The following is a 27,679-nucleotide window of genomic DNA, read 5'->3' on the forward strand; positions in this document are numbered from 1 at the left end:
CGTCGAGCGCGACCCCGTGGCGTCACCGCGCGCGTGCGTCACGGAGCCGGGCCGGAAGTGGTGGAGATTGGGCCGGGGGGAAAACCGGGAGCCGCAGGGCCGCCTCGGTACCGGAGCACAGAGCCGGGGGTCTCCTGGGCGATGGCCCGGCCGCACGAGGGTTGAGCGCTGCGGGAAACCTCTGGGGGCCTCCGGCACCCGCAGCCCTCGGCGGCGGGGCACCGAGAGCTACCGGAGCTACGGGCGGCGGGGACACCGGTCCGGCGGGGGTGCCGGGCCCGCGGAGCAGGTGCGGTGCGGCGGCCCCTTTAAGTCCGCGGCGCGCCGCCCTCGACGCGTCGATGAGGAGCGTCGGCGTCACCCAATGGCGTCGGCGGGGAGGGAGGCAGCGGTCCAATGGGAGCGCGGGGGCGGGGCCAACGGCCTCGGGTTCGCGGGTAGGTGGGAGCGGCGGGGGGCGCGCGGCGGCCGTTGCTAGGGGGAGCCCCGGCGCGTGACGGGGGCGGTGACGCGGGGACCCCCGCCGGGCGCGCGCGCGGGAGAAAAGCACGTGGTGGAGGGGGGCGCGCGGGGCGGCGCTTCCAGGGGCCGGAACCGGTGCCTGGGGCCTCCCCGGTCCGGCCCCGACAACCCTGCCGGAGAGCCCCGTGCGCTCCGGAGTGCCGGCGGCCTCATCGCGGTGTCCGTAGCGCCGACTGTTCCTCTCTCCCGCAGGTCGCTGCTCTCCCTGCTCTGCCACGATGGCTTCCGGCGGGGAGGAGACGAGCGGCGGCTCCCCGGGTCGGGCAGGCGGCGGCACCGAACCGCCCGGCCCGGAACCGGCCGCGGTCGGCGCCGCTCAGCTGGACGGCGCGGAGGATTTCGAGGTTCTGGAGGAGGACGAGGACGACCTGAGCGAGCTGCCACCGCTGGAGGACGTGGGACGGGCACGGGGACCAGTGCTGGAGAACGCCCAGTCCTCAGAGCGAGGCCAAGGAGAAGCAGCTGAAGACCCCCAGGAGTGGCTCGATGTCTTGGGTGAGAGCAGGGCAGAGGGCGGCAGGGCGTAACCAGGATGCTTTGACCACCACAGAGGCTGAGGTTGGGTTGGGAGTGGGGTTTTCCCATTCCCTACTGTGGGCTGACCATCTCCGGCTTCTCTTGGCCCAGGGAGCGGCTTGCTTAAGAAGAAGACACTCGTGCCAGGTCAGGGGGTGGAGAGCCGGCCCCGCAAGGGCCAGGATGTGACTGTCCGTCTGAGGGCCATGCTGGAGGATGGCAGTGTGGTGGAGGAGAACCCCAGCCTCACCTTTACCCTGGGAGACTGCGACGTATTGCAGGTGGGGCTTGGAGGAAGCCGCCCTGATGTGTGCAACTTCACCCTGGGGGGGAGACTTAGGGTTGGCGATGTCCTTGTTGGAGTCAGGATTGGCCCCTTTGCTCACCTTCTTCTGCAACGTTGCTCCCTGTAGGCTCTGGACCTCTGCGTACAGCTTATGGAGATGGGAGAAACGGCTTTGATTATGTCAGATGCCAAGTACTGCTACGGTGTACAGGGCAGGTGAGCACAGAGAGTGTGGAACGACATAGGGTAGGCCTAAACAGGGCTGTGACAGCTATCCCCAGTCCCCACTACTACAGCCTGTGCTCCTGGGGAGCCCCTGTGGTTCTGCTGTCACCTCTGGGATTGGCAGAGTTTGTAGCAGAGCCAGGCCTGAGCATGGCTTTGTGCCACCGCAGGAGCCCTGACATCCCACCCAACGCAGCACTCACACTGGAGGTGGAGCTGCTGGAGGCTCGGGATGCACCAGACCTGGAGCTGCTCAGTGGGAAGGAGAAGATAGGCCTGGCCAACCGCAAGCGGGAACGAGGCAACTTCTACTACCAGCAGGCAGATTATGTGCTGGCCATCAATTCCTACGACATCGCTCTCAAAGTCATCAGCTCCAGCTCAAAAGGTATCTGCTGCTGCTGTGAGTGAGGGCTGCCTGCGCTTCCTTCATGTTGTAACCCACCTCTGGGGTCTTTGCAGTTGATTTCACCCCAGATGAAGAGGCTGAACTGCTGGACGTGAAGGTGAAATGTCTCAACAATCTGGCAGCCTCTCAGCTTAAACTGGACCATTATGAGGCAGCCCTGAAGTCCTGTAACCTTGTTCTGGAGCACCAGCCAGGGAACATCAAGGCACTTTTCCGAAAGGGCAAGGTGAGGTGCTGCCATCCCTGCTCTGTGACAGAATTGGGGAGGGGTGGGGACCACACTTCAGTCACCTCCCTCAACCCCCACCTCACCTTCCAGGTCCTGGCCCAGCAGGGTGAGTACAGGGAGGCCATCCCCATCCTAAAGGCGGCTTTGAAGCTGGAGCCTTCAAACAAGGTAGGCTGGGTGTCCTCAGGGCTCTGTCCTTGGCTCCATATTCCTACAAACCTCAGTGTCCCCCATAGCTGTCACCAGTCTCCTCTGTGCAGGGCCAGGGCAGCCGTGGGGTGGTGTACCAAGTGCCAGCACCCAGTGCTGCAATACCTGAACATGGCTGAGCTCGTGTGTTCCTTATCTCCATGTTGTGAGACTCTCTTTGCCCTTTGGCCCTTGTGTAGCAGGGCTCTCTGCCAGCCCATCTCTGCTTCAGCAGCTCTGCCTGCATGGTCTGGTGGCTTGTGCCATTGCTGCGAGAAGTGAGGCAGAGCAAGTTCTTGCCATCTCACTCAGCAGCCTGCAGTGTGATTCACTGGGTGGCCCCAGCAAGCCCAGACCTCAGTCCAGCACCCAGGCCGGAGCAATCTCTGGGTCAGGAATTTCCTGTCGGTTAATGATCAGCTGCAGGACTGAAGCCTCAGGGAAATCAAAAGCCTCAGCAATGCCAGGAAATGGCCCCAGCAAAAGCAGAGCTGGGAGCAGCAGGGGGAGGTGCTGCCTGCAGTGGGGGCTTTGCTCCTGCATTGGATCCTCAGTTTTATCCGCTTCTGTGGGCATTTTACCAAAACATCACAGTTCACCTTGTGTTCCCTGGTGCCTGAAGGTCATGGGCAGCATGGGGCCCTGCAGGTGCTCAATAGCCTTCAGAGCACCCAGGCACCTTGTGCTCTGAGAGCCCTCATGGGAAAGGGCATATGGGATCTCAAAGTAGTGCTTGGGCAGCTTGGAAGAGGTAGGGGAGCAGAACTGGGCTGCAGGGATGAGGGATGCTCTCCCTGCTTGTCCTTCACGTCATTGCTGCTGGCAGGGCTGCAGCTCATCAGCTCCCCTGTGTGAAGCTTTTAATTGAGAAGGAGCAAAAATCAAAATGCCCAGCAGTGACGTTACCGGTGAAACCACGAACAAATTACTGGCTTTTCCAGCTGCTTGCTGGGATTCAAGGGATGTGGCAGTGCTGCTCCAGACAGCAGTGTTAAACACACATTAGTGAGTCACAGCTATGGCTACTGCTGGTGAAAACAGACTCAAGAAATGCTCAGCTCCACCTGCCCTTGGATGAGGAAACCTGGTAGTCTGGGGCTGCCAGCACTTCCTAACTGGTGCAGACCTTCATGTCCCTTTCTAACCCCTCAGAAATTCACCCTTATGGAGATGCTGTTTATCCTACACCAAAACACCAAACCCAGCAAGCTGCTGGGGTGTGTTTGCAGGTGCTTGGCTGCTGGTGCCATGGCTTGGCATTGCCCTGGCTGCTCACTGTATTGCTGCTTTGGGGCAGCATCAGAGCTGCCTGCAGCGCAGCATCCCCAGCAGAGGGCACAGCACAGCTGTGACACAGGTGTGCTGCTGCCACTGCAGGCTGGGGATGTCAGCCCTCCACCACGGAGCAGGTCCCATGGTGCAGGACGCAGCAGGACCTCCAGATTTTGCTGCAGTCTGGCTTCAGAGCATATTTGGTGTAAGCCTATTTGCCCAGCCTTTTTACAGACAGAAATGTGGGAGAGCTCTGGCTGGTCTGTCCCTGAGGCAGAAACTTTTCCGCCTCGATTAAAGGAGAAAATTCTCTCCTGCTGCCTGCCATCAGCTTCAGGCTCCTCTCTGCACTGCCAGCAGCTGTTCCTTCATGTCACTTCCATAGGAAACAGGCTGTCAGCAAGGAGAAGCTTTGGTGGACAAAAAAGTTGGGGCATGCCTACAGCTCAGAACTGTATTTTTAGGAGGGTTTGGCAGGATCGCTCCAGAGGGATGATGAAGGTTCTGAGGGTTCTGAGCAGGCAGGAAACCACATGCCAGCCTGGTGCAGCCCCTCCATGTGGGACAGCATCAAGCCAACAGCACCTGCATGGCTGGGGGGGCCCCAGTCTGCTGTTGTCTGCACTGTGGTCCCTGCCCCTCCCCTCCACCCAGGGTTTGATAACCACTATGCTGCACTCTGCTCCCCAGACCATCCATGCTGAGCTCTCAAAGCTGGTGAAGAAGCACGCGGACCAGAAGACAGTGGAGACAGAAATGTACAGGAAGATGCTTGGGAATCCCAGCACCGGCAGTGCCCCGGTGAAGTGCAAAGACAAGCTGACCTGGGTAAGGGCTGGTGCAGGCATGCAGAGGGATGGCAGAGCGCTGGGACACCCCTGGGGTGGGGACTGCAGGGGGTGCGTCCCTTAGGGCCAGTGTGGTGCTGCTCCTGGGCAGGGGGCTGTTGAAGTGAACCATCCCAGGCTGAGGGCCAGGAAATTGCTGATAGCTGCGGTGCTGCTGCTGCTCTGGCTGGTGATGGCAGCTGGAGGCTCTGGACTTTGCTCCCAGCTGGCCGTGCAGGTGGAAAGCGCTGTCAGCTGGGCAGCACATGCTGTCCCCTCCGACGTGCCGGCCACGCGCCGGGCAGAGCCAACGCAGCACTTGCCTTATTGGGCTGTGTTATCTCAGATGTGTCAGGAGCCCTGCGCTGCTCCAGGGCCCTGTGCCAACAGGCAGGGCTGCACATGCAGGCTGAGGGACATCCCGTCACATTGCTAATTTCTCTCCTCTTCAGTCCATCCCCTGGAAGTGGCTCTTCGGTGCGACAGCCATCGCGCTTGGTGGCGTGGCTCTATCTGTGGTCATCGCTGCAAGGAACTGAGGACAGCGGTGGGGAGCCCGGCGCTGGGATGTGCCTCACTCCTGCCAGAGGCATCCATGGGGCTCTGCTCCCCTCCCCGTTCTTTGTGGACTCACAGATGCTCTCCTGGCAGGAGGTACCACGTCCCCCCTACCCTGACCACCACCCGGCACCCCCAAACGTCGTCCTGTTGGGGACAGAGCCGCAGGCAAAGCAGAAACCCCCCGCAGCCCTGAATGCATCAGGAGCAGCCTGACCTGCGAGTGCTGCACGCAGTGACTGTCCCCAGCAGCGTGTCCCAGGGAGGATGCAGCAAGCCCGGGCACTGCCGTGCTCCTGGGGCTGCTGGAGGAAGCTGGCTGGATGTGAGCCCGCTCTAAGGGACGCGGGGTGCCTGGAGCACATGCAATGAGATCCCCCTGAGCTGGGGAAGCTGCTGGGGAGCCCCAGCTCTGCCGTCCCGCTCCCCTCTCAGCATTTCCTCATTGTGCAATGCCCACAGAGAGCCAAAGAACCCCATGGAGTGAAGGACACGAAGCATCATAGCAGTGTCCTGGCTGATCCTGTAGGTCCGGCCCTGCGGGGTCCCCCTTCTGCCCTGCAGCTCCCCCCAGCCACGGGCCCACAGCCGCCAGCCCCGCTCTCAGCTCTACTCCCAGGGGCCGTACGCACTGTCGTCCCCCACCCTGAACCGACTGTGAACTCCCAATAAAGGACAATTCGTGCACGGCTGGGCCTTGTTCTTTCCCAGCATTGGGTGCAGCACCGCAACAGGGGCAGTGGGGAATCTGCTTGGATGGGGGGAGTCACGCACGTGGGAATAAAACCAACTCCGGCCCCCAAGGCTGCCCTGGGGGGGCTCTCCCTGCCCTTAGCGGGAGGAGGGCCTGCGTAGCTCCAGGCCGTGCCCAGGGGCAGATGCTCTGCGGGAAGAGCGTGCCTGGGCCCCTCGGGGCGTTGTGCCGGCCGGAGGAGGGGGGAGGACGGCTTACCCCCAATCGCCTCCGGGCACCGCCCGCCCGCAGCCCCCGAGTCCCCCTGCGGCCGCCCCAAACCACCCTTCCCACCATGCCCCGCGGTCCCATTTTTGCATATCCCCGCCCCTCCCTCTTGTCACCCAATCCGCCGCGGCGTCCAGCGGAGCTCGACCAACGGGAGCGCGCTCTGCCCACCTCCTTCCCCCAGCAACAGGCTCTCCGGATGGGCGGGGCCAGAGGAGCTCCGCCTCCGGACGCCTCATGAATAATGCACGAGGGGGGCGTGGCGGCGGCGGAGGCCCCGGCGGCCCAGGCGCGGAGGGGGAGACGGTCCCAAGATGGCGGCGCTGCAGGCGGAGCGCGGGTACGGGCTGTCCTGCGGCCGGCTGGGCCGCGGCACCCGCGTCTCCGTCTTCCACGTGAAGCTGACGGAGAGCGCCCTGCGCGCCTTCGAGAGCTACCAGGCGTGTAAGGTGAGCGGCGGGGGGGCGCGGCACGGCCCCGGCACGAGGCCTTGGGCCGGAGCCCCGCGGTGGGGCGGCGGGGGGGGCTGTGGGGTTGAGGGGGGGGCTCGGCTCCGTGCGGGGCCCGGTTTGATTTCGGGGCCCGGTTTGATTTCGGGGCCGGTTCCCGGTTTGAAGGCCGTGGGGTGGGGGTGGGGGGTTGGCGGTGCGCTTCTGTTACGGCTCGGATTTGGGGGGGGGTCCTGGCTTCCCCCTGCGGGCGGTGTTGGGATGGGGGCGTCCCTGTGCTTCTATGGGAGGGGGGATTCCTCTCCTCCGGGAAGCCCCGGGGGGGTCAGGAGGCGACGTGTGTCTGCTGGGGGTGCCGGGGGGAGGGGGGGAGTGCAGGGGCTGAGCTGTCGGTCCCCCCCCCCACGCAAATGGCCGTGGAGTGACGGGGGGGGGGGGGCGGCGTCCCTCCTCCTCCTCAATGACCGCGGAGCCGCTCCCCCTCCCCCCGGCTACGTGACACCGGGCAGCGCAGGTCCCCCTCCCCCCGTATACGTGGGAGCTGTGAGGTGTCACCCCCCCCACCTCCCGCTTCGTGTCTTTGGGGTCCCCCCCCCCCACCCGCCCCCCGGCTCGGGCCGCACATCGCCATTCCCCGCTGTCTGCGCTGAGCTCCCCCCCATCGCGGTCCCAGCTCCGTCCTCTCATCCTCTCGCGTTCTTTTCCCCCCTTTTCCCCGCATCTCAGTGCCGCCCTTCACCTTCCCAGCAGCCGGAACCCACCGCGCTGCCGGCTCTGTAGGATAAGCCATATGTTGTCACAACACTATTTTTAATTTCGGGTGTGGGTTACATCACAGCCCCGTGTTGGGCAATCAGCCGTGCGAGGACGGACGTAATTACTGTTCCAAGGTTTATCAACTCGTCTTTTAATGAGCGCTTATCGGCGCTGTGAGAAGGCAGTGGCGATAGAAGGGGCCTTGGATAGGCTGAGGGTTTCAATTATTTTTCTCTTTACAGTTAAAAATGTCTATACGTTAAAAATGAAAGAAATGAGGCCTGTGTATTGGGAAGGTCTTTTCCTTTGGGGGAGGGTGAGTAGGAAGGCTCCGGGCAGCTGCGCTCAGTATTTTGGGAAGCTATTCTGGGTCGAGGCGCCGTGAATAGTGGTGTTTATTTTCCAAATGCTGTTTGGTGGCCATCGGCCACTAATGAACTTTGCTTCCTTCCCCGCCACCCAAAGGAGCAGCAGCCGGAGCTGCTGAGCAGGGAGGGACGGCAGTGCTGTTTGTGCAGTGAATAAGGCAGCAATGAGTGGCCGTGAGCACACGCACTGCGTCGGCCCGGTGAGTTTCCCCACTGCTGGGGCAGCAGCGTTGGCACACCTGGGGTGGCTGTTTGCAGCTCCTCTGGGCTGTGATTTAATTTTGGCAAATGAAAAAAAATTGCTGGTGGTGTTGCGTTGTGTGGATCGTGGCCCCGCAGCCAGCAATGCTCGGGGGCTCCTGCAGCTCCATGTGTGCAGCCTGAACTGTTCCTGCAGCAGGATGCTGTGTTGGTGTGATGCCTGCAAACGGGGCCATGGCTTCGTTTGGTTGAGTTGTTCTAAGAATGATGCGGAAAAATCCCAAAGCGATCACCCTGTTGGGTCTGCTGCTTTGGGTTGCAGCACTTGTGTTCCTTTAGTGGAGCTGTGGGCAGGTAGTGGGGTGATGGAGAGTGGTGTTCATCCCTTTTGGGTGCTGGGATCTGCTGGGTTTCTGTCTCCCGCCGCAGTGTGGGGTGCTGCGCTTGCATGGAAAGAGCAGAACCCGCATCACCTGCTCACACCTCCCAGCAGTCTCTTTTTTCTGGGCTCTGCAGTTGAAGGCTGAGCATTGGTAACGTGTCCCAGGCCAGCCTGTGTGCTGGTGAGATGGAGCCAGCCTTGTCCAGCAGCCTAAAACAACGCTCAGCTCTCCAAGGAATGCGCTCTGCGTTGGCTCGCCTGCCTTAGCCACACACTGGATGGTCTGGGCACTGCTGGGCCTCCCCGTGCAGCTTCTGTCCCCTCTGCTCTGCCAGGCCGAGCAGCCGGGGGCTGCTGTGCCCCTGCCCTGCTTTCCTCCCGCAGCCTTTGCCCTGGGTCTCATCCTTCCCACTCCATGACAGCTGTGGTGTTACCCCATCAATACACCTGGGCACCCCTCAGCACACAGCGCTCATCCTTTGCTTTTTGCCCCCAACTTCTGTCAGCATCACAGCAGTTCTGGGTGGGTAGATGTGAACTGAGCACCCGTGTGCCATCACACCCACCAGTGCTGGGGCCATGCAATGCTGATGACTATTCCTGGAACTTCCCCGGTGGGAATTTCCCATATTTATCAGAAAATGGCTGTGGTTTTAGGAGCAGCACTCGCACAGCGGATTGCATTCTGATAAAAAGTGACGTGAGCGCAGCCGTGCACCTCTCCCCGTTGTGCACTGCTCTGATGGCAGCCATCCGTGTCCCCAGCGCTGCCAGCTGAGTCCTGGTGAGCTTTGGCAGGTGCACAGATACTCAGTGGGGGCTGAGCTGAGCTCACCCCAGCTCTGCCCCACGCTCTGAACCCAGCGTTGGATCTGTGGTCTGCTGCTGGGGCTCCCTACATCCCCTTCCTTCCCTGCAGGATGGTGTGGCAGAAGCTGTTTCCCAAAGGGTTAAGCAGATCCTTTGCAGCCTCCGGTGCTGAAATAACTTCTCCAGAGCTGGGTTTAAGGTCAGTCTGCTGTGCTTAAAGCCCAAACTGCAAAATGAAGGGTCCGTAGAGCAGCGCATCGCAGGTGTCAGAAAGAGAGCACAGCTCCTTCTGAATCAGAGCTCGTTATCTCTGGGCTTTCTGCATCATCCCTCCTCTCCCATAACCTGTTTTTTCCTGTCCTCTTAACTCACCGATGCTGTCGTCCGTCAGAATTGAAGCTGTTACGACATCGGGAACATGAGACGGTGACATGAGCGAGTGAATCAGCCCTGAGGAGGCTGGGGAAGGAAGCTGTGCTGCTCAGCCATCAGCAGAAATGGGCCGGGACGTGCCGAGCTCAGTGCCGACCCACAGCTCCCAGCTGAGGGATGGCATGGGGAGAGGCTTCGCATCATTCGGAGGAATGTTTTGGCCCCTGGTGGTTTCCTTTCAATTATTTAGGGCAGCTTTTTCCTCTCGACCATACAGCGTTTAGGTCTGCTCAAATTATAGATTCATCTCTATAGTTTTCAAATTGCACGGGAAAGAACCGTCTGTAATTTACATCCAAAGTGACGTACAGTTGCTATGGGATTCGGTGGCAAATTAGAAACCCATTATGCTTTTTTTTCTTTTATACCAGTGGCAGCAGGCTGCAGCAGTACTTCTAATTGGTGATGTGCCAAAGGAAAATAGAAACTTTGGGGCAGAATCCCTTGGCCTGAGAGTGCTTTTTTTCTCTCTCTTTTTTTTTTTTTTTTGGTCATGTTCTGTTTTTTATCTGCACCTTAAGAGGATGTGATTAATCAGAGAGACTCAGTTTGGCCTTTTGGGAGCTTTCTGCTTTCTAAAAATTCTGGGGAGAGCAAACTTGATGTTGAACCCTTTTGGTTTCTATGAAGCTGTTTTGTTTTTAAGGCATGTAACAGGAGCATTTTGGCACTGGGATCAGTGGATCCAGCAGCTGGGCTGGGTGGTCGCGTGCATTGGCCAGCAAGACTCAACCTGTGCTCCCTTTCAGCTCGCTTTCTCACTGGTTTCATACTGAACTGAACCAGCAGTGGGGATGCAGGCTGTCGTTTCTATGGAAGCTGTCACGTTTTGGCAGGGCCCTCTGCTGAGTTGTGTGCTCAGGACTCGGGGCTGAGGCCATGCGGTGCTGCTGGGCTCTGGGGCAGCACGGAGTGCACTGTCCTGTTCTGTGGGTTGTGTCAGAGCTGCTTGGCACAGCACGGGGCTGTTGAAATCGCTCACTTTGCACTGTGCTGCCTGCTGGGGGGGCGGGATGGGGGTTTGCTTGGAAAAGCATTGAGGTCTCAGTGCCGAACAGACATTTGAGCTCCTAAACACATCCATGCCCCACTCCGTGTCAGCTCAGTGCTGCCTGTAACTTAAGAGCGTGAACTTGCAAAGCATCTCCAAATCCCCGGTGTTTGTGCGTGTTGAAAAATGGGAAGAGACAGTTTGCATGCGTCACTCCCGTGCTCGTTTGTGCCAGCTAATCCACGGGAGGAGAATACGTTTTGGCTGACGGAGTGGTTTTGCTGCTCGTGCACAATGCAGTGCACTGGGATGGCTGCAGGGCTGGAGGTGGCACACGGCTGCGGTGGGCGCACGGCTGCTGTGTGACACAACAAGGGGTGTCTCACAAGGGGTGAGATGGGAGCCCTCCGAGCAATGAAGGTGAATGCTGCTTCTGGAGGAGCCTTGATCTGAAGTGCACTTCTTTTTTGATGAAAAGAAATGCCTGCTGATGTTTGCTGTGCTGATGTTCCACACGCAGGCATCGCCAGTGCTGCGCTCCTGCGCCTGACCTAGATGCATTATCCAGGAAACGAGCTTGGATTTGCTGATAAGAAGAGTTTTCTGTAGTAGCTCAGGCATTGCTTGGAAACCTCCAGTGTACACAAGGCAACTTCTGCCCTCCATGGTAACCCGGGGCTGCCTTCTGACTTTATTTTCTGAAGCCCCTCCGCAGCGCCTGCAGTGCGCATTGCGCCCGCCTCCCTGCCCTGCTCCAGCCAGAAGGCAGTCTGGAAAAGCACAGCTCCGTGCACTTGGTCCCTCCTTTCTTTACATTGGACCAGTGCCTCTTTAATTTAAAGAAACCGGCATTTGTTTAACTCAAAAAGAGGTCACCATGTGCGGATGTGCTGTGAGGCCGGCGCCGTTAACCCTCCTTGGTTTGCCTTATGCCCGGGGGAACTCTTCTCCTGAAGCCTCCCTGGAAACCAGGACCTCCCCCTTTGGTCCCTCAGTGCCACCAGGACCTCTCCTTTTGGTCCCTTGCTGCCTCCAGCACCAGGTGAAGCACATTATCCAGGTGTGTTCCTTGTAGCCCGGCGGATGGAAGAAATGGTCCGTGTCATTGTGCCCAAAGGATCCATATTTTTCTAAAACCAAAGTGGAAGACTCTAATTTAATCTTTCTTTATATTCTTACTCACCGAGGGCCCGTTCTGCGATGGGCTGCGATCAATACGTGATGTGCCAGTTGTGGTTACTTGAATCATGTTTCCACATTTCAGTGTCTAGACTGGCTGTTTGTGTGTGCTGTGCTCTACCTCTCCAGCTCCGGCGCTGATTTCAGTTGTTTTTGGCTCCTGGTTTCTATGAGAAAGTGAAGTAGGCTGTGTTGCTGTCTTCCACGGTCCCTACATAGCGGAGAACGTGGGATCTGGTAGAACATACTTTGCTTTATAAGCTCCGTGCCACTGCTTTGCTCTCTCCTTGAGAATCCCCACGGATGCGCCAGGCTGTGCCACGCGGTGACCACAGAGCAGAGCCTGCAGGTGCACCTCTGTGGTTCCTCTGCAGGAAGAATGTGCTGTGAGCAACAAAACCTGCCGTAAATGCTCACTGTAGGAATTAAAAACCTGATAATCCACATAGATAAGGGCATTTTGGGGGATGGAAGCAGCACAGTGACTGTGGTTTGCAGTGAGTGGCTGTCCTGTGCATGCAGGTGTTTGGCTTGTGGTCCTGAGCCTGAGTGACGCCTGGGGCCGAGCTGGGCTGTGCGTGTTTGCTTGGGAGAGCGGAGCTCCTGGCGTACAGTGACGTGAGTTATGGATAGATGGGTGAAAGAAATCATGTTCACAGCTTGTAATTAACTGCTGCAGCTCGCTGCCGTGAAATGTCAAAGGCTTAAGTGCCTCTGAACCAGGAGCGGTATGCAGAGCACGGGGCTGTGCTTGTGGCTGCTCCGTGCATCCCTGTGCCCTCACCAGGCCATCCCTGCAGCCCCAGCCCTGCCGTGCTATGGCACCCAGGGTTCAGGATGGGGTGGAGGGGGGGGAATCCAGCTGTCCCAGCCTGGGTGCACAGAGCTGAGCGCTGTGTGCATCACCTGGGGCGTGCAGTGCAGCACAGCCCAGTGCACAGCTCAGAGCTGGCGGCGATGGGAGCTGTGCTGGGGCACAGCCCTGAGGTTCTGCTCCGTTTGGGCCCTGCTGGCAGCACCAGGGTTGTGCTCTGAGCTTTGCAGTGCACCAGGCTGGGGAAATTGCTGGCAGCACCTGTTGGGGCTTCCAACCAGAACTGCAACCTCTGCTCTGCCCGCCTGCAGAATTCAGAGCTACTTCTGCTCCCGTAAATAGTTTCTGAAGCAGTGCGTAGGAGCTCGGCTGGCCGATTTCTTTTGTGGAGCCAATTTCTTTTGTGGAGCGCAGTCTGTTGGCACAGTGCTCCCTGGGCGCACCGCCGCAGGTCCTCATCCGTATCCCACAAGGAAGCAGGGGAGGAGGATGCAGCCGTGCGCTGAGCGCTCAGCACGGAGCACAGCTCTGCAGCACACGGCCCTGCTCTGGCAGTGCTTTCATCTCGAGCGATACAGCAACGGGAAGGGGGAAGTAATAAAAGGGAAAGCAAGGCACGCTTGCCCTTTATAAAAGTAAATGGGATATCTTAAATCTGTTTCAAATACGCACTTTAGTTGACGTGGAATGTAATGGTGATTAAAACCAATCGCAAACATTTTTTTTCCGGAGCGTGATTTGGAAATGGTTACGAATGTAACAAAGGCTTTGTTCCTAATCCATGGGGAAGGCACAAGAAGTGCTGCTCCCTGCGTTGCCATGCAGAACGCTTCCTCTGCTGCCCTGCGCTGTGACGGCGTGTGACCACGTCGCCATCTGTGCCATCTCCCTGCAGGTGAGGGGTGCTGTGGCTCAGTCTCTGGTTGGTTGGCAGCAGCACTGCTGTGTTTTTGCTGTTCTTATCTGAATTACTTTTTTTTTTTTTTTTCATGCTTGTTTTTGGAATTTGTTGTAACTTGAGCCTTCGCAACCCTCCTAGAGGGTAGTGAAGAAACATTGGATTTCTTTCTTATTCTACTGTTTTTTAGGGGTTGGTTTTGCCAGTTCAGAAGAGTATGCTCTTTCTTTCACTGTTTGTCACTTTATTTTTGGAGCAGGTTTGTTCCCAACCACCCTGGCAGTGCAAATAGAGACGGAGCTGAAACAGAGCAGGTTCTGTGCCTCTGCAGCACAGGGAGCACCTCCAGCCTGCGGCCCCAGCTGCCCCTGCACCCTTATGCCAGGAGGGCACGGGGATGTGGGGCTGCACCACCATGGGTTTGTCAATGCTTGCAGCTGGGAGTACAATCCCTCTGGTGGAAAAACTCCTCTGTGAATGCTTTATTGCTTGTTCTGCCACGGATCAGAGAATGGTTCAGATTGGTATGATCTTGATGATCATAGAACCATGGAGTGGTTGGGTGGGTTGGAATGGTCTTTGACCATCTTAGAAGCATACAATCACAGTGTGGTTGGGTTGGAAGGGACCTTACAGACCCCCAGCCCTACCCCTGCCATGGGGTGGGTGGCCCCCCAGTCCAGCCTGCCCAGGGCCCATCCGTGGCTGGCTGCAGCTCTATGAGGATTGTGTGAAGTTTGTCTGAAGAAGAATTTGGGCGCAGCAGTAGTGATGCTTCCCTCCAAGTGTCAATGGGGTGCAGCTGGGCACGAGGAGCAGGCCGGTCTGGGCTTGTTTTCCTGCACTCAGCAGTGCTGGGTGAGATCTGTCCCAGACCAGTTAGTCAATCTGAGCCTTAAATTGCCTTTCTATATTTTCTCTTGCAAGAAAATCAGCAAAGCCTCGTGGCTGATAAGGATCACCCCGGTGCTTCAGAAACTCGCCCAGGCCGTCACTGTGCGCATCTCCAAGTGAATCAGCGCCGGTGCCTGAATACGTCCTAAAATAAACGACACTTTCGCAAGCACAGCGCTGGGTTGGAAGCGCCGTGTTTTCTGTGGCAGATTGCAGTGGAGGACAGCTCGTTACAGGGCGGCCTCGGGGCAGCGTTGTTCATTAACCAGCAGCCATCACTGTTTACCCCATGCGATAAGCGCGGCGCAGAGCGCTGCCGTCACAGCTGCCCTTCGGAGAGAGCTGCTCCTCTTTATGGCTCAGTGCTGCCAGGTGGGGTTCTGCACTCTTGCAATCACAGGAGCCGACTCTTCCTTCTGTTCCTTGTAGCCTGGTAATGCTGTGCTCGGTGCAGAGGTCGTGCAGCAGTGTGATGCTCACAGTGCAGCTCACAGGGCGGCGCATCCCTACATCTCCAGGCAGCGCTCAGCCCCTCTTTCAGTGGTGTAATGGGCTTTTGGTTTCTCGTTATGCAAAGCAGCACAGGTGTCTGGCAGCAGATCCCCTGTTCTCAGAAGCAGAGTGCCAGCAGCTCTCCTGCCATACCCACGCGCTCCCAGAAGCGGAGGCTGGCCCTGCACACACAGCTGTGCTCCTGGTGTGTCCCTGCCGTGGGATGGAGCTGCCATGGTGGGCATCCATTGGCTCTCATAGAATCACAGAGTTGAGGGAATATTGGAAGTATCTTAAGATGTTTGTTTTTAGCAGTGCTCTCGCTGGCTGTACCCATGCAGTGTTTTTCTGAGGCTGTGGTGCTCAGCAGAACCCGCTGTGTAGCTCAGGGCTGCCCCTCTTCCTTTCTCTCAGGCAGGCCTGGAGCTGGCTGACCATCTTGGAATACTTTGGCGTTCTGGAATAAATGGCATTTAAACAAATTCTTACTTTTCAGTATAGCTTAAAGGTTGGGCTTTTTAAACTCTGCCTTCACTGGTGTCTCCAAGCTTTCCAGAAGGGTGAGTTAAGCTGTTGGCCCGTCCTTAACGTGCTGCTCATTCCTCCTTTCTGCCTGTCCTGCTGTTCTGAAAGCTGTGTGCAGTGCAGGGCTGAGCTGTGCTCTGTGACACAGGCCTGGGGAGGTGGCAGTGCTTTCCTTTGGATGTCCAGAAGCTTTTTGCCTCCTTTTGGGATTTGCCCATGTCTGCAGACCTAGCAAGCAGCCAGCCGGCCTCCTGCAGGAGGCACAGAAATAATCTTTCATGGCATCTTCTGCAAGGGGACGGCTCCTGCAATGTAAGGAACAGGGAATCAAATGCCCTGTAATGACACTTGGCTCACACAGCTGTTAAGTAAAACCTTCAGGGAAAGCAGAGCTGCCGTTCACCTTTTGCAGAGTTGGAAATCGAGGATGATTCAGTTTCCTGCTGCCAGTTGTTTTGGTTGGGTTTTCTTTCAGCCCTTTCCCAATGGAACGAGATCATCTGATGGCTCCCATAAGATTCTGCAGCAGCAGCAGGCAGGGCTGGGATCACAGCTGTGCGCAGTGCCGGAGCTCTGCGCCGTGCTCAGTGGCTGCTGGGTGCAGTGCTGTAGTTGGTCCTCTGCACAGTGCTGTTTCTTGTTGAAAGCAGCACTTCAGAATACAGATGTGCAGGGTTTGCTTTCCTGTACCCATGCTCAGAAATACTGATATTTACCTTTCTGTTTTGCTGTCTGGGCTGTTGGAGCCCTGGAAGCGGAGCTGCGCTGCTGGAGCCCACCGAAGTTCTGCGTTGGTATTTCAGTTGGAATCCTTTTCTCCCAGCTGAACAGTGACCTCAGGGTTCTTAGAAAGGGGCGTTTTTAGGGCTGTGTTCATTTGACATTAAAATGCCTTCTCCCAAAGCTCCGTTTCAACAGCTGGTGAGTGACAGTGGGACCCATTTCTAGTTCTGCACTCAATCTTTCGCCACGAATTTGCCAACGCAGCGCTATCTTTGTGCGGGCGCTTTGGGAAGTGCTGTTTCGACTTGTTGAGTGCTTTCCCAACTTTATCTACTGCTTCTGCTCTGGGTCACAGCGACGAGAGCCTTCCTGGAAGAGCAGCAGTGCCCCACTGCGCTGCAAGAAAGGGAACTTCTCTTTTTAGGAGAGACACGTCCGTTGTATCAGAGAGCTCCTGTGTTACCACCTGGGAGCAGCTTGCTGTGCTCGGGCAGCTCTTTTGCACTAGCTGTATGTTCAGCTGAGGATATCTGTTTGATTACCACCCTGCTGCCATCAGCTGTGCTCTGTATGGAAAATTGCACGGGGATGCAAACGCTCTTTTTCCCTCTGATCTGTGCACCTCTGGAAAGGTGGGAGTTGGCCGTCCGCCTCCTGACAGTGCAGCGTGGCTGGGTGCCCCATCTCGTTAGCAGTGAAATTGGTGGGAGGTTGTAATGATTACACTGCAGATAATGATCCTCGGCGCTTTGATGATTGCCTCTCGTCAGCCCTAACGAGCAGGTCGTCTCCCCGAGTGCCTGGGAGAGCAGTGGGGAGACAGCAGGGGAGGAGCAGCGCTGCTGGGGTGTGTGTCCCACCAGGGCAGCTCTCTCTGCAGCCCAGAGGTGAGTCAGGAGCTCAGTGTCACAACTGCTGTCTCCCATCGTTGCCCATTTCTCACAGTGTGTGTTCCCTTTTGGTGCAGATTGGTGCTGCTTTCCTGCTGGAATCAGATGGAGAACCTTTTTGAGGTTCTCTGCGTGGCCCAGCTCGTTTGTCTGGAAGCACAAAGCTTGCATTTTCTCTGGGGATGGCCCATTGCATCCCAATTGTCCATTTAGGATTTACTGGAGAGCTCTTTTCTGTGCCTCCCCGCCTTTGTTCCATGCAGCTGCTTGCTGGGCTGGAGCACTCGCTGGGGGAAGCCTTAGGTTGCTGCAGCCATGCAGCGTGCAGGCCATGCCTGTGTGCTTTGCATGGAAACTGTGCTCACAGCACTGCAGAAACGGGGGGTTCTGCTGCCAGCGAGTGGAGCGAGCTGCAGGCAAAAACGCTTCTAATTACTTCTCAAAGGAATTGGGCTGCTTTAATTTCTTTCCGAAAGAAAACTGCCTAAGTGCCATGGACGTGTAGCTCTTCTTTTTGATGGCAAAGTGCTGCAGTGCAGCCGCGTGCTGCGCCCTATGGAGCTGTGCACGCAGGGAGCTGGGATCCCTTCTGGTGTTTGCCATGGGGTCTGGCACCCACACCTGTGGGGCAGTGCTGTGGGGCATTGCCTCGGGGAGCAGTGCTCAGCTGTTGGACTTTGGGTCCCAAACTGCTTTGGATGGGTCCCACACTGTGTTTTGTACCTGGTGAGCTCTGGGCTGAGGAAGCAGAGCCATCCTGGTGTGCGTGAGAGCTGCCCATGGCCAGCTCTGCTCTGTGCCTATGGGCTGCCATCTCAGTGACAGCAGCTTAATTGCATTCTGCTGCACTGATTCAGGCTGTTGTGCATATAGGGCTGAGTTCCTGCTTTACATCACGGGCACAAAACAATTCCATTTGGCTACGGATGTGTGATGTAATCACAGCCCTCTTTCACCAGACCCTGGTGCAGAGGTGATTTCGGTGCTGCATGGCATGAAGCACTGAAATCCCACCATGCTCTCCCGGTAACTCCACTCCTCCCAAGCTTTGTGCAGTGGCTCTGCACACAACTTGCTGTCTGTTTTATAGGGGCACTCGTGGCTTCTGAACCTTTTGAACCCAAGAAGTTCAAACCACTGAGGAAGTGACGCCAGCAGTGCGTAGCATTACTCAACCACAGGCCAGGAAGGCAGCGCTGCTCTGCAGCCTGGCAATTGGAGCTTGGAGACGTCCGGCCTGGAGCTTTGGCTGACATCAAAGATCTTTATCACCTTATTACCGCTTGTGCTGCATTGTGCTCCCATCTGGAGGTGCTTTGTGGTCTGCACCTGTTTGTGACTTTAGGAAAATCGTGGTTTATAATGTGTGTGGTTCCAGGTGGGGACGTGTATCCAAGGGAGCTGGAGCCCTGAGCCCCCAAGCACAAGGTTCCTCCATTTCCATGGGATGGAGTCCCATTGCCACCGGATTCCCAAGGCATTCCTTGCATTTGAACAGCAAATCCAGTCCGTAAAAAGGTCTGGGAGGCTTTGTAGTTTAGGTTTACAAAGAAAGAACAGCACAGTGATGGGGGTTTGTAACTCTCACATCTCAGCAGACTCTTTGCAGATGGAAGGAGATTGAACCGCAGGGAGACAGCGTGGTTCTGTGAGTGATAGATGTGATGTAAAGAAGGAATATTCAGGAGGATTTTCTCTGGTAGGAGGTAAATGCAAGCCTTGAGGAAGTGGAACGTCCTGGGAGAAGCCCTTTGTCTCTGTGGTGTGTTCAGGGGTGTTTATTTCTGGCTGCTCCTAATGATCCCTTGGTGTGCTGGGTGCTGCCTCTGCCTGCTTTGGTTCTGGTGGCACTTCTCAGAGCATTCAAAACTGAAAAACAAACGTGTAAAACAGAAAGGAGTGAGTGCTCTGCACAGCTCAGCATGGCTTGGTTTGCAGATCTCCATGGTGCCCCCCAGGTGGGCACTGTGCCCCTGCTCCCCTCTGTGCCCAGCTGGCCTCTGTGGCTGCTCTATTCATTGATATTCCTGGTACTAACTTGAAATGTTTGCACGAAGCTTCGTGTTCTGAAAACCGTTCCCTTGTTCCAAAATAAACAGAGGTAGGTGAGCTCTCGTTTGCTCTGTTTGCTCCCTGACATCGGAGGAAATGGACAAATGCACTGCTACTAAGTATAGGCCAATACTTCCCGTGCAGTGCTGCCTCCAGTACAAATTCCAGTAAGTGCAGAACAGAACTTCTCGAAACAGAATATTCTTTAATCATCTGTATTTCCCTGAAGAAATGGGAGGTGCCCAGCTGCCTGCTTGGCCCCAGGACTGCAGTGCCACGTGCATCCCGTGCCTGGAGCAGCACCCGAGCTGTGCCTCCCTGCACATGTCAGCCTGCTGCCAGCTCGAGAGCAGTGTGCTGGGCCTTTGGAGCCAGGTGCTCCTTTTTGGGCTTAACCTCATGCCTTCAGGGGCAGCACTGCACGCTGGGCTGTGTTTGCAGCCTCACTGCAGTGCCGTGCCCAGCGATGCAGCAGGAGCACAGAAGTGCATTGTGCAGTGCAGAGTGCTGCTACGGTGCTCCATGAGCTCCCACTGCAGGCTGTGAGCAGGCAGGAGGCCGTGCAGCACATTGCAGGACTGACTCTGCTGCTGTCTGCATTGGTACCACCAAGCTGTGCTGGGCTGGGGCAGCATCAGTGCAGCAGTTGGGTGTTCTGAGTGCTGCTCTTGGGAGGAGCAGTGGGGAGGCAGCTGCAGGGAGGAGGGCGCAGGGGTGCACATCTCCTGTATGGGAAGGTGGGAGGAAGATTGAGGTGTTTTCTTAGACCCATTCTAGGAAGTGGCAAGCAGTGCTCCAGGAGTTACAGCAGTAAAGTAGAGCTGAAGTTTGCTCCTTAACTTGCAGGAACACTCGTTTATTTTCTTTTTCTTTAACTTAGCCCATACAAAGATTAGGGAATATGTAAATTCCGTAACTATAGCTGATCATGGAACAGTGTGTGGTTGCTCTCAGTGCCACATTCTCTTACGTCCATGCTCTGTGTTACCCTATTCCACTTAAGTAATCCTCCAGAATTAATTGCAGGCCTTCCCCAATCTGTAATTAGCTCTACAGGATCCTTTTTCAGGCTTTTTGGCACCCAGATTTCCTCTGGTGCATTGACTGAGGCACGATGTGTGCTGCAGGAGGACTGAGGAGCTGCGCCTGCCTGAGCTTGGAGCAGCAGAGGGGCTGCAGCTGGGAGGAGCAGGCAGGCTGCTGGGCAGAGCAGCAGAGCCTCCGTTTGCTCCCCCGTCCAATTGCCAGCGTTCTGCTGGAAAAAATTCACTTCACGCATTCTCCGAGCCGTCATAAATTTTCCCCTCAAATACCCACTGTTTAACTCAAACCTTGCATAAGCACTGAGGACACGCAGCGCTCTGTTCTGCACCGGAGGAGTGCTGGAGGGAACCATCTGAGAGCATCCCTTTCTCTGGGGGTCGGTGGCTGAGAGCAATGTTTGGAGCTGATGGCATCGTGCTCTCATCCTTTTTCTGCTTCTGCCGTTCTTGCATTTGCTCTCTGTACATTTCTGAGCCTCGTTCTTTAAAAAAAAAAAAAGGCATAGGTGGAAAATCCAGCTGACTTGTTCGACAGCGGCCGTCTGAGCCTTGTGCTTCTCTAATTCTTCTTTTATTTGTTTTTGTAGGATACTGTGACTTCAAAACCGGTAATCCAGTTTCAAGGGAGCCAAGGGGTAAGTCAGCCCAGGGGCCGCCTGGGGAAGCGCGCACCGGTTTTGCTTTTGCAGTGGATCTGAGCAATCTTTGTCTGTCCCACTCTGTCTGTCCAGCTCCATCCTGCTCCTGCACACACTCTGATTTCTTTAGGTGGAGGCTGTGCAGCTCAGAGCTGCTCCGAGGCAGAGCCAATGCTGCTTAGCATGCAGACGGTCTATAAGCTTGCAGCAGGGCTGGGGCTGGACGGACTCCAAGGTGCCTTCCAACCTGGGCCATCCTGTGGTTTGAAAAAGTGATTTATCTACTTTCTAGATACAGAAAAGTGTGTGTTAACTTCAGGTACTCAACGTAAGGAGAGGGAATGTAAGGTTTGTTTTCAGAACGTGAAGGCAGCTGTGAATAAGAGGTGCTTTTGTGGTGGCCCAGTGGAAGTTTCAGATGTGCTTGAGCTACGCAGGCATTGAAGTCAGGCGGTCCCTCCTTGCCCGTGTGTCAGCCAGGTGGTGCTTCAGCAGAACACGGTGTGGGAGAACTGCAGGTGAGTGACCAACCTGTGTGCCGTTGGGTGAGCAGGTATAGGAGCTGAGCAGACAGCTCAGGTCTGTGTCTGCCTCTTCCTGCACAGCTGCCTGAGCTCTGCCCATGCCTCCTCTTTCCTTCACCTTCCTCAAAGGGAGCATTGTGGTGAAATCAGGGAGAGCAACTCGCACAGCCCCACTGCTGGGATGGGAAGCGTGCCACGAAGCTGGGCAGTGCTGGGAATGGGGCATCCTGGGGGGGGGGCGAGTAAAAACAGCACCAAAAAAAGGGGATGGAGTCCCTGAGCTCTCTGCTCACAGAGCAGCACCCTGGTACTGCCCTGCTCCTATTCAGCAGGTGAATTAATTGCACTGTCAAAGAGAGGCCAAAGGTAGAGCTCTGCACTGCGCTTCAGTTGGGGCTGTCAGAAAGAGCCCTTTGTCCCCATGTTATGACTTTTACAGTGCTGAGGGGGGGCTGGCAGCTGTGTCACCATCTGGCTCTTAGCAGAGTGCCTGCCTGCATCAGGACTGTGCCCTGCTTGTGGAGCTGGCAGTGGGGCTCGAGGCACTTCCCACCTACGGACTGGGAAGATAACAGCATTGATAGAATGAGTTCTCAAATTCAGCTGATTGCGTTAAAACGTTTCCATTTGTGGAAGACCCAACCATACCTTGGGCCTGTGCAGCTTGGGGAGGGGTCTGCCCCTCCAGGTGTGTGCCCAGGTGGGGAGTCCTCAGCATGGGACAGACACGGACTGCGGGAGCGCATCCAGGTGAGGGCTGCAAAAAGGATCTGGGGAGGGCAGGCAGCTCGGTGAGGAGGGCCAAAGGTGTTTCTATTTTGGTAAAAGCCCATAGAGAATGAGGGATGAGGTTGGTCAGATCTGCAGGTGCTCACGTGGGGGGAAGCAGAGCAGGGGGCACAGAAACCCTGCGGTGACGTGGGTGCTCCTGCAGACTGTTGGGCACAGCTCCCTCAGCCCGACGTGAGCGGAAAATGTGACGTTTCCCTTCTTTCTTGGGATGAACTCGTGTTGGTATAAATAGAGGAAGGTGAAATTGCCATTCAGAATGAGCTGTACACAGATGAATATTACTTGAAAGAAGAAACGCGAGTCACATCTGTGCCGAGCTATTTTTAAGCCCATGGTTACTGGTGTACGACTGCACCAAAATTAGGGCTCCCTCCAAGCAGTCACCGTGCTGCTGTGGTGGCTTGAGAAACCTTCTGGTTCAGCTAAAAATAATTCCTCGATAACGGCCGCTTTGCATACGCTGCACATCTCTGTGCCCAGGCAGCTCTCGCAGATCTGCAGAAGCACCACCAGGGCAGCGAAGCCATTCCTGCAGCAGTGCCACAGTTTGCACACGTCCTCCAGGTTTTTGCTTTGCAAACCACCACGTGCAGCCCCGTTTGCTCCTCTTGGCCGTGGGCTTAGCATGCAGAACACCCAGAGCTGCATGTGCTCCCAGCTGCCTGCTGGGGGTAGAAGGGTTTGTTGCCCCCGCTGTGGTCAGGGGTTGGTGCTGTGGGGCTGGGCACTCACAGCACTCAGCAGCTCACCGAGCTCAGCCCTGCACCAGGTCCATCCCTTTCTCTGAGCACACATAAATGCAGATCTGTGTGCATCTTGCACTGAAGCACCAGAGGGGAGTGGGTCTCCCCTTTGTGGATCTGTATTTGAGGCCTCTGTTTGCAGAGCAGAGCTGGGGGAGGAGCGCCGTGCAGGTGCTGCCGAGCACACTTGATGCTTGATTAAATATTTAATTTAGCAGCCACGTCACGCACCACTGTGAGCCATGAAATCTCGTTATGGAATTATAATCCCTCAGAAAAGCAGCAGCGTGCTGCCTGGTGCTCCAGCCTGTGCTGTGCTTGGTGCTGGATCGCTAAGTCTAAAGAAACAGGTCTCCAGTGTTTTAAATTGAACATAAACAGGGATTGCAAGTCTGTTTTAAGCCTGAATCGATAGAATTGGGTCAGATTCCTAGAAAAAGATCTCTGCTTTGCTTTGAAGGGCATTGAGCTGCCAGTTCTACCTCTGTTTTGCTTTCCACTCATCTCTCCATCCCTGCCTCCTCTCTTACCTTCTTACTGCTGCACCGTGACTTGAATCCTGCTTGCAGCTTCTCCCCAGCCTGCACTTTGCAATCTCCTGTGCATACTCCACCTGCTTTCCTTGTGTTGGATCCCAGAATGGCTCGGGGCACGCTCATTGCCAAAAAATGGGCTTTTGTGGCATTGGGGTGAGCCCAGTTTTTCTCCATCCTCGCAGCACATCGCAATTCCCAGGCCGGACCGCCCGAGCGAACTGCGGACTTTCACGTTCTATCTTTCCAACATTGGCAAGGACAGCCCCCAGGGCAGCTTTGACTGCATCCAGCAGTATGTGTCCAGGTGAGTGATGCACCAAAAACTAAAAGCAACCCAGCCCATTTCTTACCTTGTATTTCGTAGAATTGTTTCCCTAACAAACTTGAACGAAACATAGAGTGTTGTTCTTTTTGAGTTTTGGAGACCTTGCAATCTGTTTGTGTGTGTATTTGGGTAAGCAGAAGAAATCAGGCTTATCTCTCTGCACCCTTCTGTTGTTCCTTAGCACAGCTGTCTGACAGCCGTGGGAGCATCCTCTGCACTGCTTTTCTTTTGCAGCAATGGCAACATCCACCTGGATTGCCTGGGGAGCATACAGGATAAGATCACTGTGTGTGCCACGGACGACTCGTACCAGAAGGCACGGCAGAGCATGGCGCAGGCAGAGGAGGAGACGCGCAGCCGGAGTGCCATTGTCATTAAGCCTGGGGGCAGATATGTAGGTAAGCAGCACCTCAGTGTGGGGGCTGTCCTTGCTGCCCCTCAGCTTGTGCTCCTGTTTGTTTTGCTGCCAGTGACCGAGCTGTGAATGTCTTCCACCAACATCTGGTGGTGCCTTAGGGGTGTCTGGTGAATGACAGTGTTGGCCTCCTTGCACTGTGACCTCTTGATGGTTTCCATCTCCACTTGATCCTGCTTGGCTCTGCGGTCACCTCGGTGTGGCTCTGTCACCAAGCAGTGATGCAGGGAGCAGTGCTACTGTGGTCGTCAGCCAGGAGGCCCAATTAGAGCTGCTGGCTGCAGCCTCAGAGGAACCACCTTACGGTGCCAGCAAAGGGAGAGATCTCTACAGAGGGAATTAAAGTGTGGTGAGTTATCAGTAAGCTCCAGAAGGAGCCTGCGGAGACTGATGGGAACTGCTCCCTGCTTAACCTCAGCCTGGCTATAAAGTCAAGTCTGTGTGGTCAGCTGTGAGCAGAGCCCAGCTCCTCCAGGCCCATGGGATCTGCAGCCTGCCCCATTTACAGGGGATGTCTGTGCTGAGAATGGTGCGTTGCAGCAAGCAGAGCTGACCCTGACTCATTGTTTTATCCGCCAAGTGCTCAAAACTGAGAAATAAGATAGTAATCAGGAAGGAAATGCATTGATTTCCTGTAGACGAGAGGACTGTTTTGTTTAGCTTATATTTGAGGACGTTACAGTAAGTGGCTGAAGTCGGGCTCAGAAGATTCTCAGAGCAGATTGCTTCCCAGAGGGACGCAGCCCAACTTGCCTTAAAAAATGACAGCTGGAAAGTGGGGCGGTTTGCCTGAAACACCAAAACAGGGCAACAGGGAGAGCAGGAGGGCAGCGTGGCTGTGAACTGATGCTTGGATGGATGTGTGTGTAGGCAGATGTCTGCAGGGGGCCGTGCTTACATGCACTGAGTGCATCTGTGTGCACTTCAGTACATCCATACACACGCGAGTGCTGTACGTGACGCAGTGCTCTGGCCTCAGTTTGTTCTCCCCCCATTGCTGCCCGTGCTGGCTGCAGCCCCAAGTGGAGATGTCACAATATGTTTTTGCTGTTCACAACCTGGCAGGAGTGAGGGGAGCTGTAGAAAGCTTGTCAATGTTCCCATAGCCCACAGCTGGCGGCGAGGCCCCGCTGACCGCTGTGCTGGGATGTTTGACGTGGGAGCAGAGCTTCCCCCTCTTCCAGCACAGCCCCACTGCTGCTGGGTTGGACTTCTCTGCATCAGCGTAACAGCAAGCCAGGAAATGGGGACTCGGTTATGCAATCTGCATGTCAGTAAAACAAACAGTGCAGACAGTCACCAGCACCTCCAGATGACTCAGTTGAAAGCGTTGCTTCCTAGCAGTGCAGCCTTGCCACGCGGAGATAAAGCTCCCAGCTCACTGCGATAAATGCTGGACGTTGTTTGTCCCGATGAAGGTCGCTTTCCTGAACCAAAGTGCTGTTACTGCATCCCCACTTTTGTGACCTTGGAACCCTCGCGTTTGTTTTGATTTGCTCTTTCTGCCGTTGGTGGCAGAGCCTGGCCTTGTGACCTGTTCACAACAGGGGCATTCTCTGAGTTACAGCTCTGGTCAGTGCTGTGGGACCCGTGAGGATTCCAGTTCAAGTTGGTTTTTCAATAGGAATGGGAAAAATGAATTCTTGTATCGTGCTGTAAGAAAGCAGGAGCTGCATCTGGGATGGAGCTGAGCTGGGCTGCTGTGAAACCGGAGGCAGAGCTGCCGAGTGGCAGAGTTCTTCTATGGGAACAGTCAGCACTAATGAATAGGGAAATGTGTCAGCGTTAGACCCCATTCACGTGGCCGTGCGGCAGAGAGGAGGTGGACCTGGCCCCATAAAGTTCCTATTGTTCTAAAGCAGAAACATCTGCTGGAGCCGCGCTTCTGCTGAGCTCAGCAGCAGGGAGCCGTGCTGACCGGCTCTGCTCCTTCCACTCCACATTTCGACTCCTCTACATAATAATGCCAAACTTTCCTCCTCCTGGGGAGGGAAAAGTGGTCGGATTAACCACGGGGGTACTCACAATTGGGATAAATGCAAAGCTGGCAAACAAAGAGAGCTTTATGTGAGCTCGTGGCCAGGAACGCTCCGCTCTCTGGAGCCTGGTGCTGCTGTTTGCTGGTTGGGAGTTGGTCTCAAACTGTACAGCTCACAGGGCACCACTCGGTGGTGGCGAGCTGATGTGCTGCGTGTCCTTCGTTGTCATCTTCAGAGCGTGTGATGAACTCCATATTCGTGTTGACAAACCACTGGCCTTTGCAAGGTGACTGCTGCAGTTCACTGTTCTCATCTCATTTTAGGCAAAAAGGTTCAGGTGCGTAAGCCTGCACCAGGAGCTTCCGATGCTGTTCCCTCCAGGAAGCGCCCAACGCCAGTCAACCTTGCCAGTGCAATAAAGAGAGGCAATAGCGCCATTTCTCAGAGACCCTTCAAAGATAGGGTTGTGCACTTACTGGCACTAAAGCCTTATAAGAAACCTGAACTTATTCTCAGATTGCAGAAGGATGGACTTTCTCAGCAGGACAAGGATTTGCTGGACAACCTTCTGCAGCAGGTTTGTACTCAGATGGAGGTGTCTCCTTAGGTAAAGAGAAACGTCTTCTAGGAGGGCAGTGGATTCTGCATGGGTGTGAATGTGTGCTGTGCAACCTCAGCTCAACAGCTCAGTTGCTTAAGGGGCACGCTTTTGGTTGGCAGTGGGGGGGGAGTTCCTAACAGAGGCTCTCAGTGTGATGGGAATTGTTATAACCTATAAATCTACTCCATATATCTTTGTTAACACAGCCACAAAGCAGTGTGTGTTAATGCATGTTTTCTGTGTGAAGGAAGGATGTGTCCCTCCGTGCTGAGCTTTGTGTTGCTCCGTGCTTTTCCTGCTCAGCACTGCCCCTGGTTAGGTGTGCAGATCGTGCAGCTTCTTGCTATTATTTGTATGCCAAGTGGGAAAGCTGTCTCCTGGCTGAATCAGTCCTTAACGCTTTGAGTCATGGTGAAGGTGCCATTTTAGGAATTGCAGTAAACACCTTTATTGCTCTGGCAGTACCAGACACACCGTGGCTATTATGTAAATGCTGCAGCTGCCTCCTTCTGTGTCAGATTTTTTTCGTTTTACTCCTTTCCACAGCTGAGATGCACCAGCTGACGAGGGGTTGGTCTGCCCAGGGCACAGAGCAGGTCGCTGGGAGTGGCTCCTGCTGGCACAGCTCACCCCTTCCCTACGTTTTAATCCCACAGCCCTTCGTTTTCCAGCAGCTCTGGAAATCGCACGCCCTGCCAAATGCTGGGAGCACATTTAGCAGCATTGTCTGCGTGCTCATCTCCTGGTGATGCTCAGCAGCCCCCAGCAGGTGGTGATGAGCCTGGCTGTGGCTGCAGGTCACCCCAATGGGGCTCAGTGCTGGCTTTGCTGTAACACATTGCCTGTAGGCTCACCTCCTCCCAGCCACCAGTGGGCACTGACCAACTGAGAAACAAGGAGTGACAAGCTGCACCCTGGCAACGTGTCTGACTGCATCGAGGTGTGGGCTTCTTAGTGCTCTCGCATCTCTTGCAGGACTCTGTGTTCCTCCTGATGGCCTTTTTGCCTCATTTTGCAAGCTTTCTATTTTTGAGAGGTGTGAGGTGGAGCCTGCAGAGCCCAGCACAGCAGAATGGGAGGCAGCAGCTCCGGCTGTGTGCAGAGCAGCACAGAGCTGCGTCCGCTGCAGAACAGCCCTGCAAGCACAGCCTGCCTTTGCTTTCTGTGCAGGACTTGTTTGCTGGGCTATCTCAGTGTAAAACACAGCTCCAACCTTCTTGCCTGTTGGCTCAG

The 27,679-nt window shown here is 55.8% G+C and overlaps 2 protein-coding genes across 5 annotated transcripts in view; both read left to right on the forward strand.

Moving 5' to 3' along the window:
• The first annotated feature begins 132 nt into the window (after positions 1 to 132).
• FKBP8 (FKBP prolyl isomerase 8) lies at positions 133 to 5,722 on the forward strand. Of its 4 annotated transcripts, XM_031604049.2 has the most exons (10): positions 303 to 437; positions 715 to 1,017; positions 1,150 to 1,319; positions 1,452 to 1,540; positions 1,720 to 1,937; positions 2,012 to 2,184; positions 2,278 to 2,355; positions 4,339 to 4,476; positions 4,928 to 5,022; positions 5,127 to 5,722. In XM_031604049.2, the coding sequence occupies exons 1-9, from the start codon at positions 365 to 367 to the stop codon at positions 5,012 to 5,014; spliced, it is 1,329 nt and encodes a 442-aa protein (XP_031459909.2). In that variant the 5' UTR covers positions 303 to 364; the 3' UTR covers positions 5,015 to 5,022; positions 5,127 to 5,722. The 4 variants fall into 4 exon arrangements, with proteins under 4 accessions (XP_031459910.1, XP_031459909.2, XP_031459908.2 ...); XM_031604050.2 differs by lacking the exon at positions 303 to 437 and adding an exon at positions 133 to 289 and having other exon boundaries at positions 4,928 to 5,722; XM_031604048.2 differs by having other exon boundaries at positions 4,928 to 5,722.
• A 508-nt stretch (positions 5,723 to 6,230) lies between these two features.
• Positions 6,231 to 27,679, forward strand: part of ELL (elongation factor for RNA polymerase II) — a 32,932-nt gene continuing 11,483 nt past the window's right edge. The window contains exons 1-5 of the mRNA XM_031604043.2: positions 6,231 to 6,443; positions 20,481 to 20,528; positions 23,309 to 23,430; positions 23,686 to 23,849; positions 26,169 to 26,422. Of these exons, the coding sequence (XP_031459903.2) occupies positions 6,309 to 6,443; positions 20,481 to 20,528; positions 23,309 to 23,430; positions 23,686 to 23,849; positions 26,169 to 26,422 (723 nt within the window). The 5' untranslated portion in view covers positions 6,231 to 6,308. The remainder of the gene's footprint in view (positions 6,444 to 20,480; positions 20,529 to 23,308; positions 23,431 to 23,685; positions 23,850 to 26,168; positions 26,423 to 27,679) is intronic.

This window comes from Phasianus colchicus, chromosome 28 (assembly GCF_987193195.1).
Source record: "Phasianus colchicus chromosome 28, bPhaCol1.hap1.1, whole genome shotgun sequence".
In the NCBI taxonomy this organism is placed as follows: Eukaryota; Metazoa; Chordata; class Aves; order Galliformes; family Phasianidae; genus Phasianus; species Phasianus colchicus.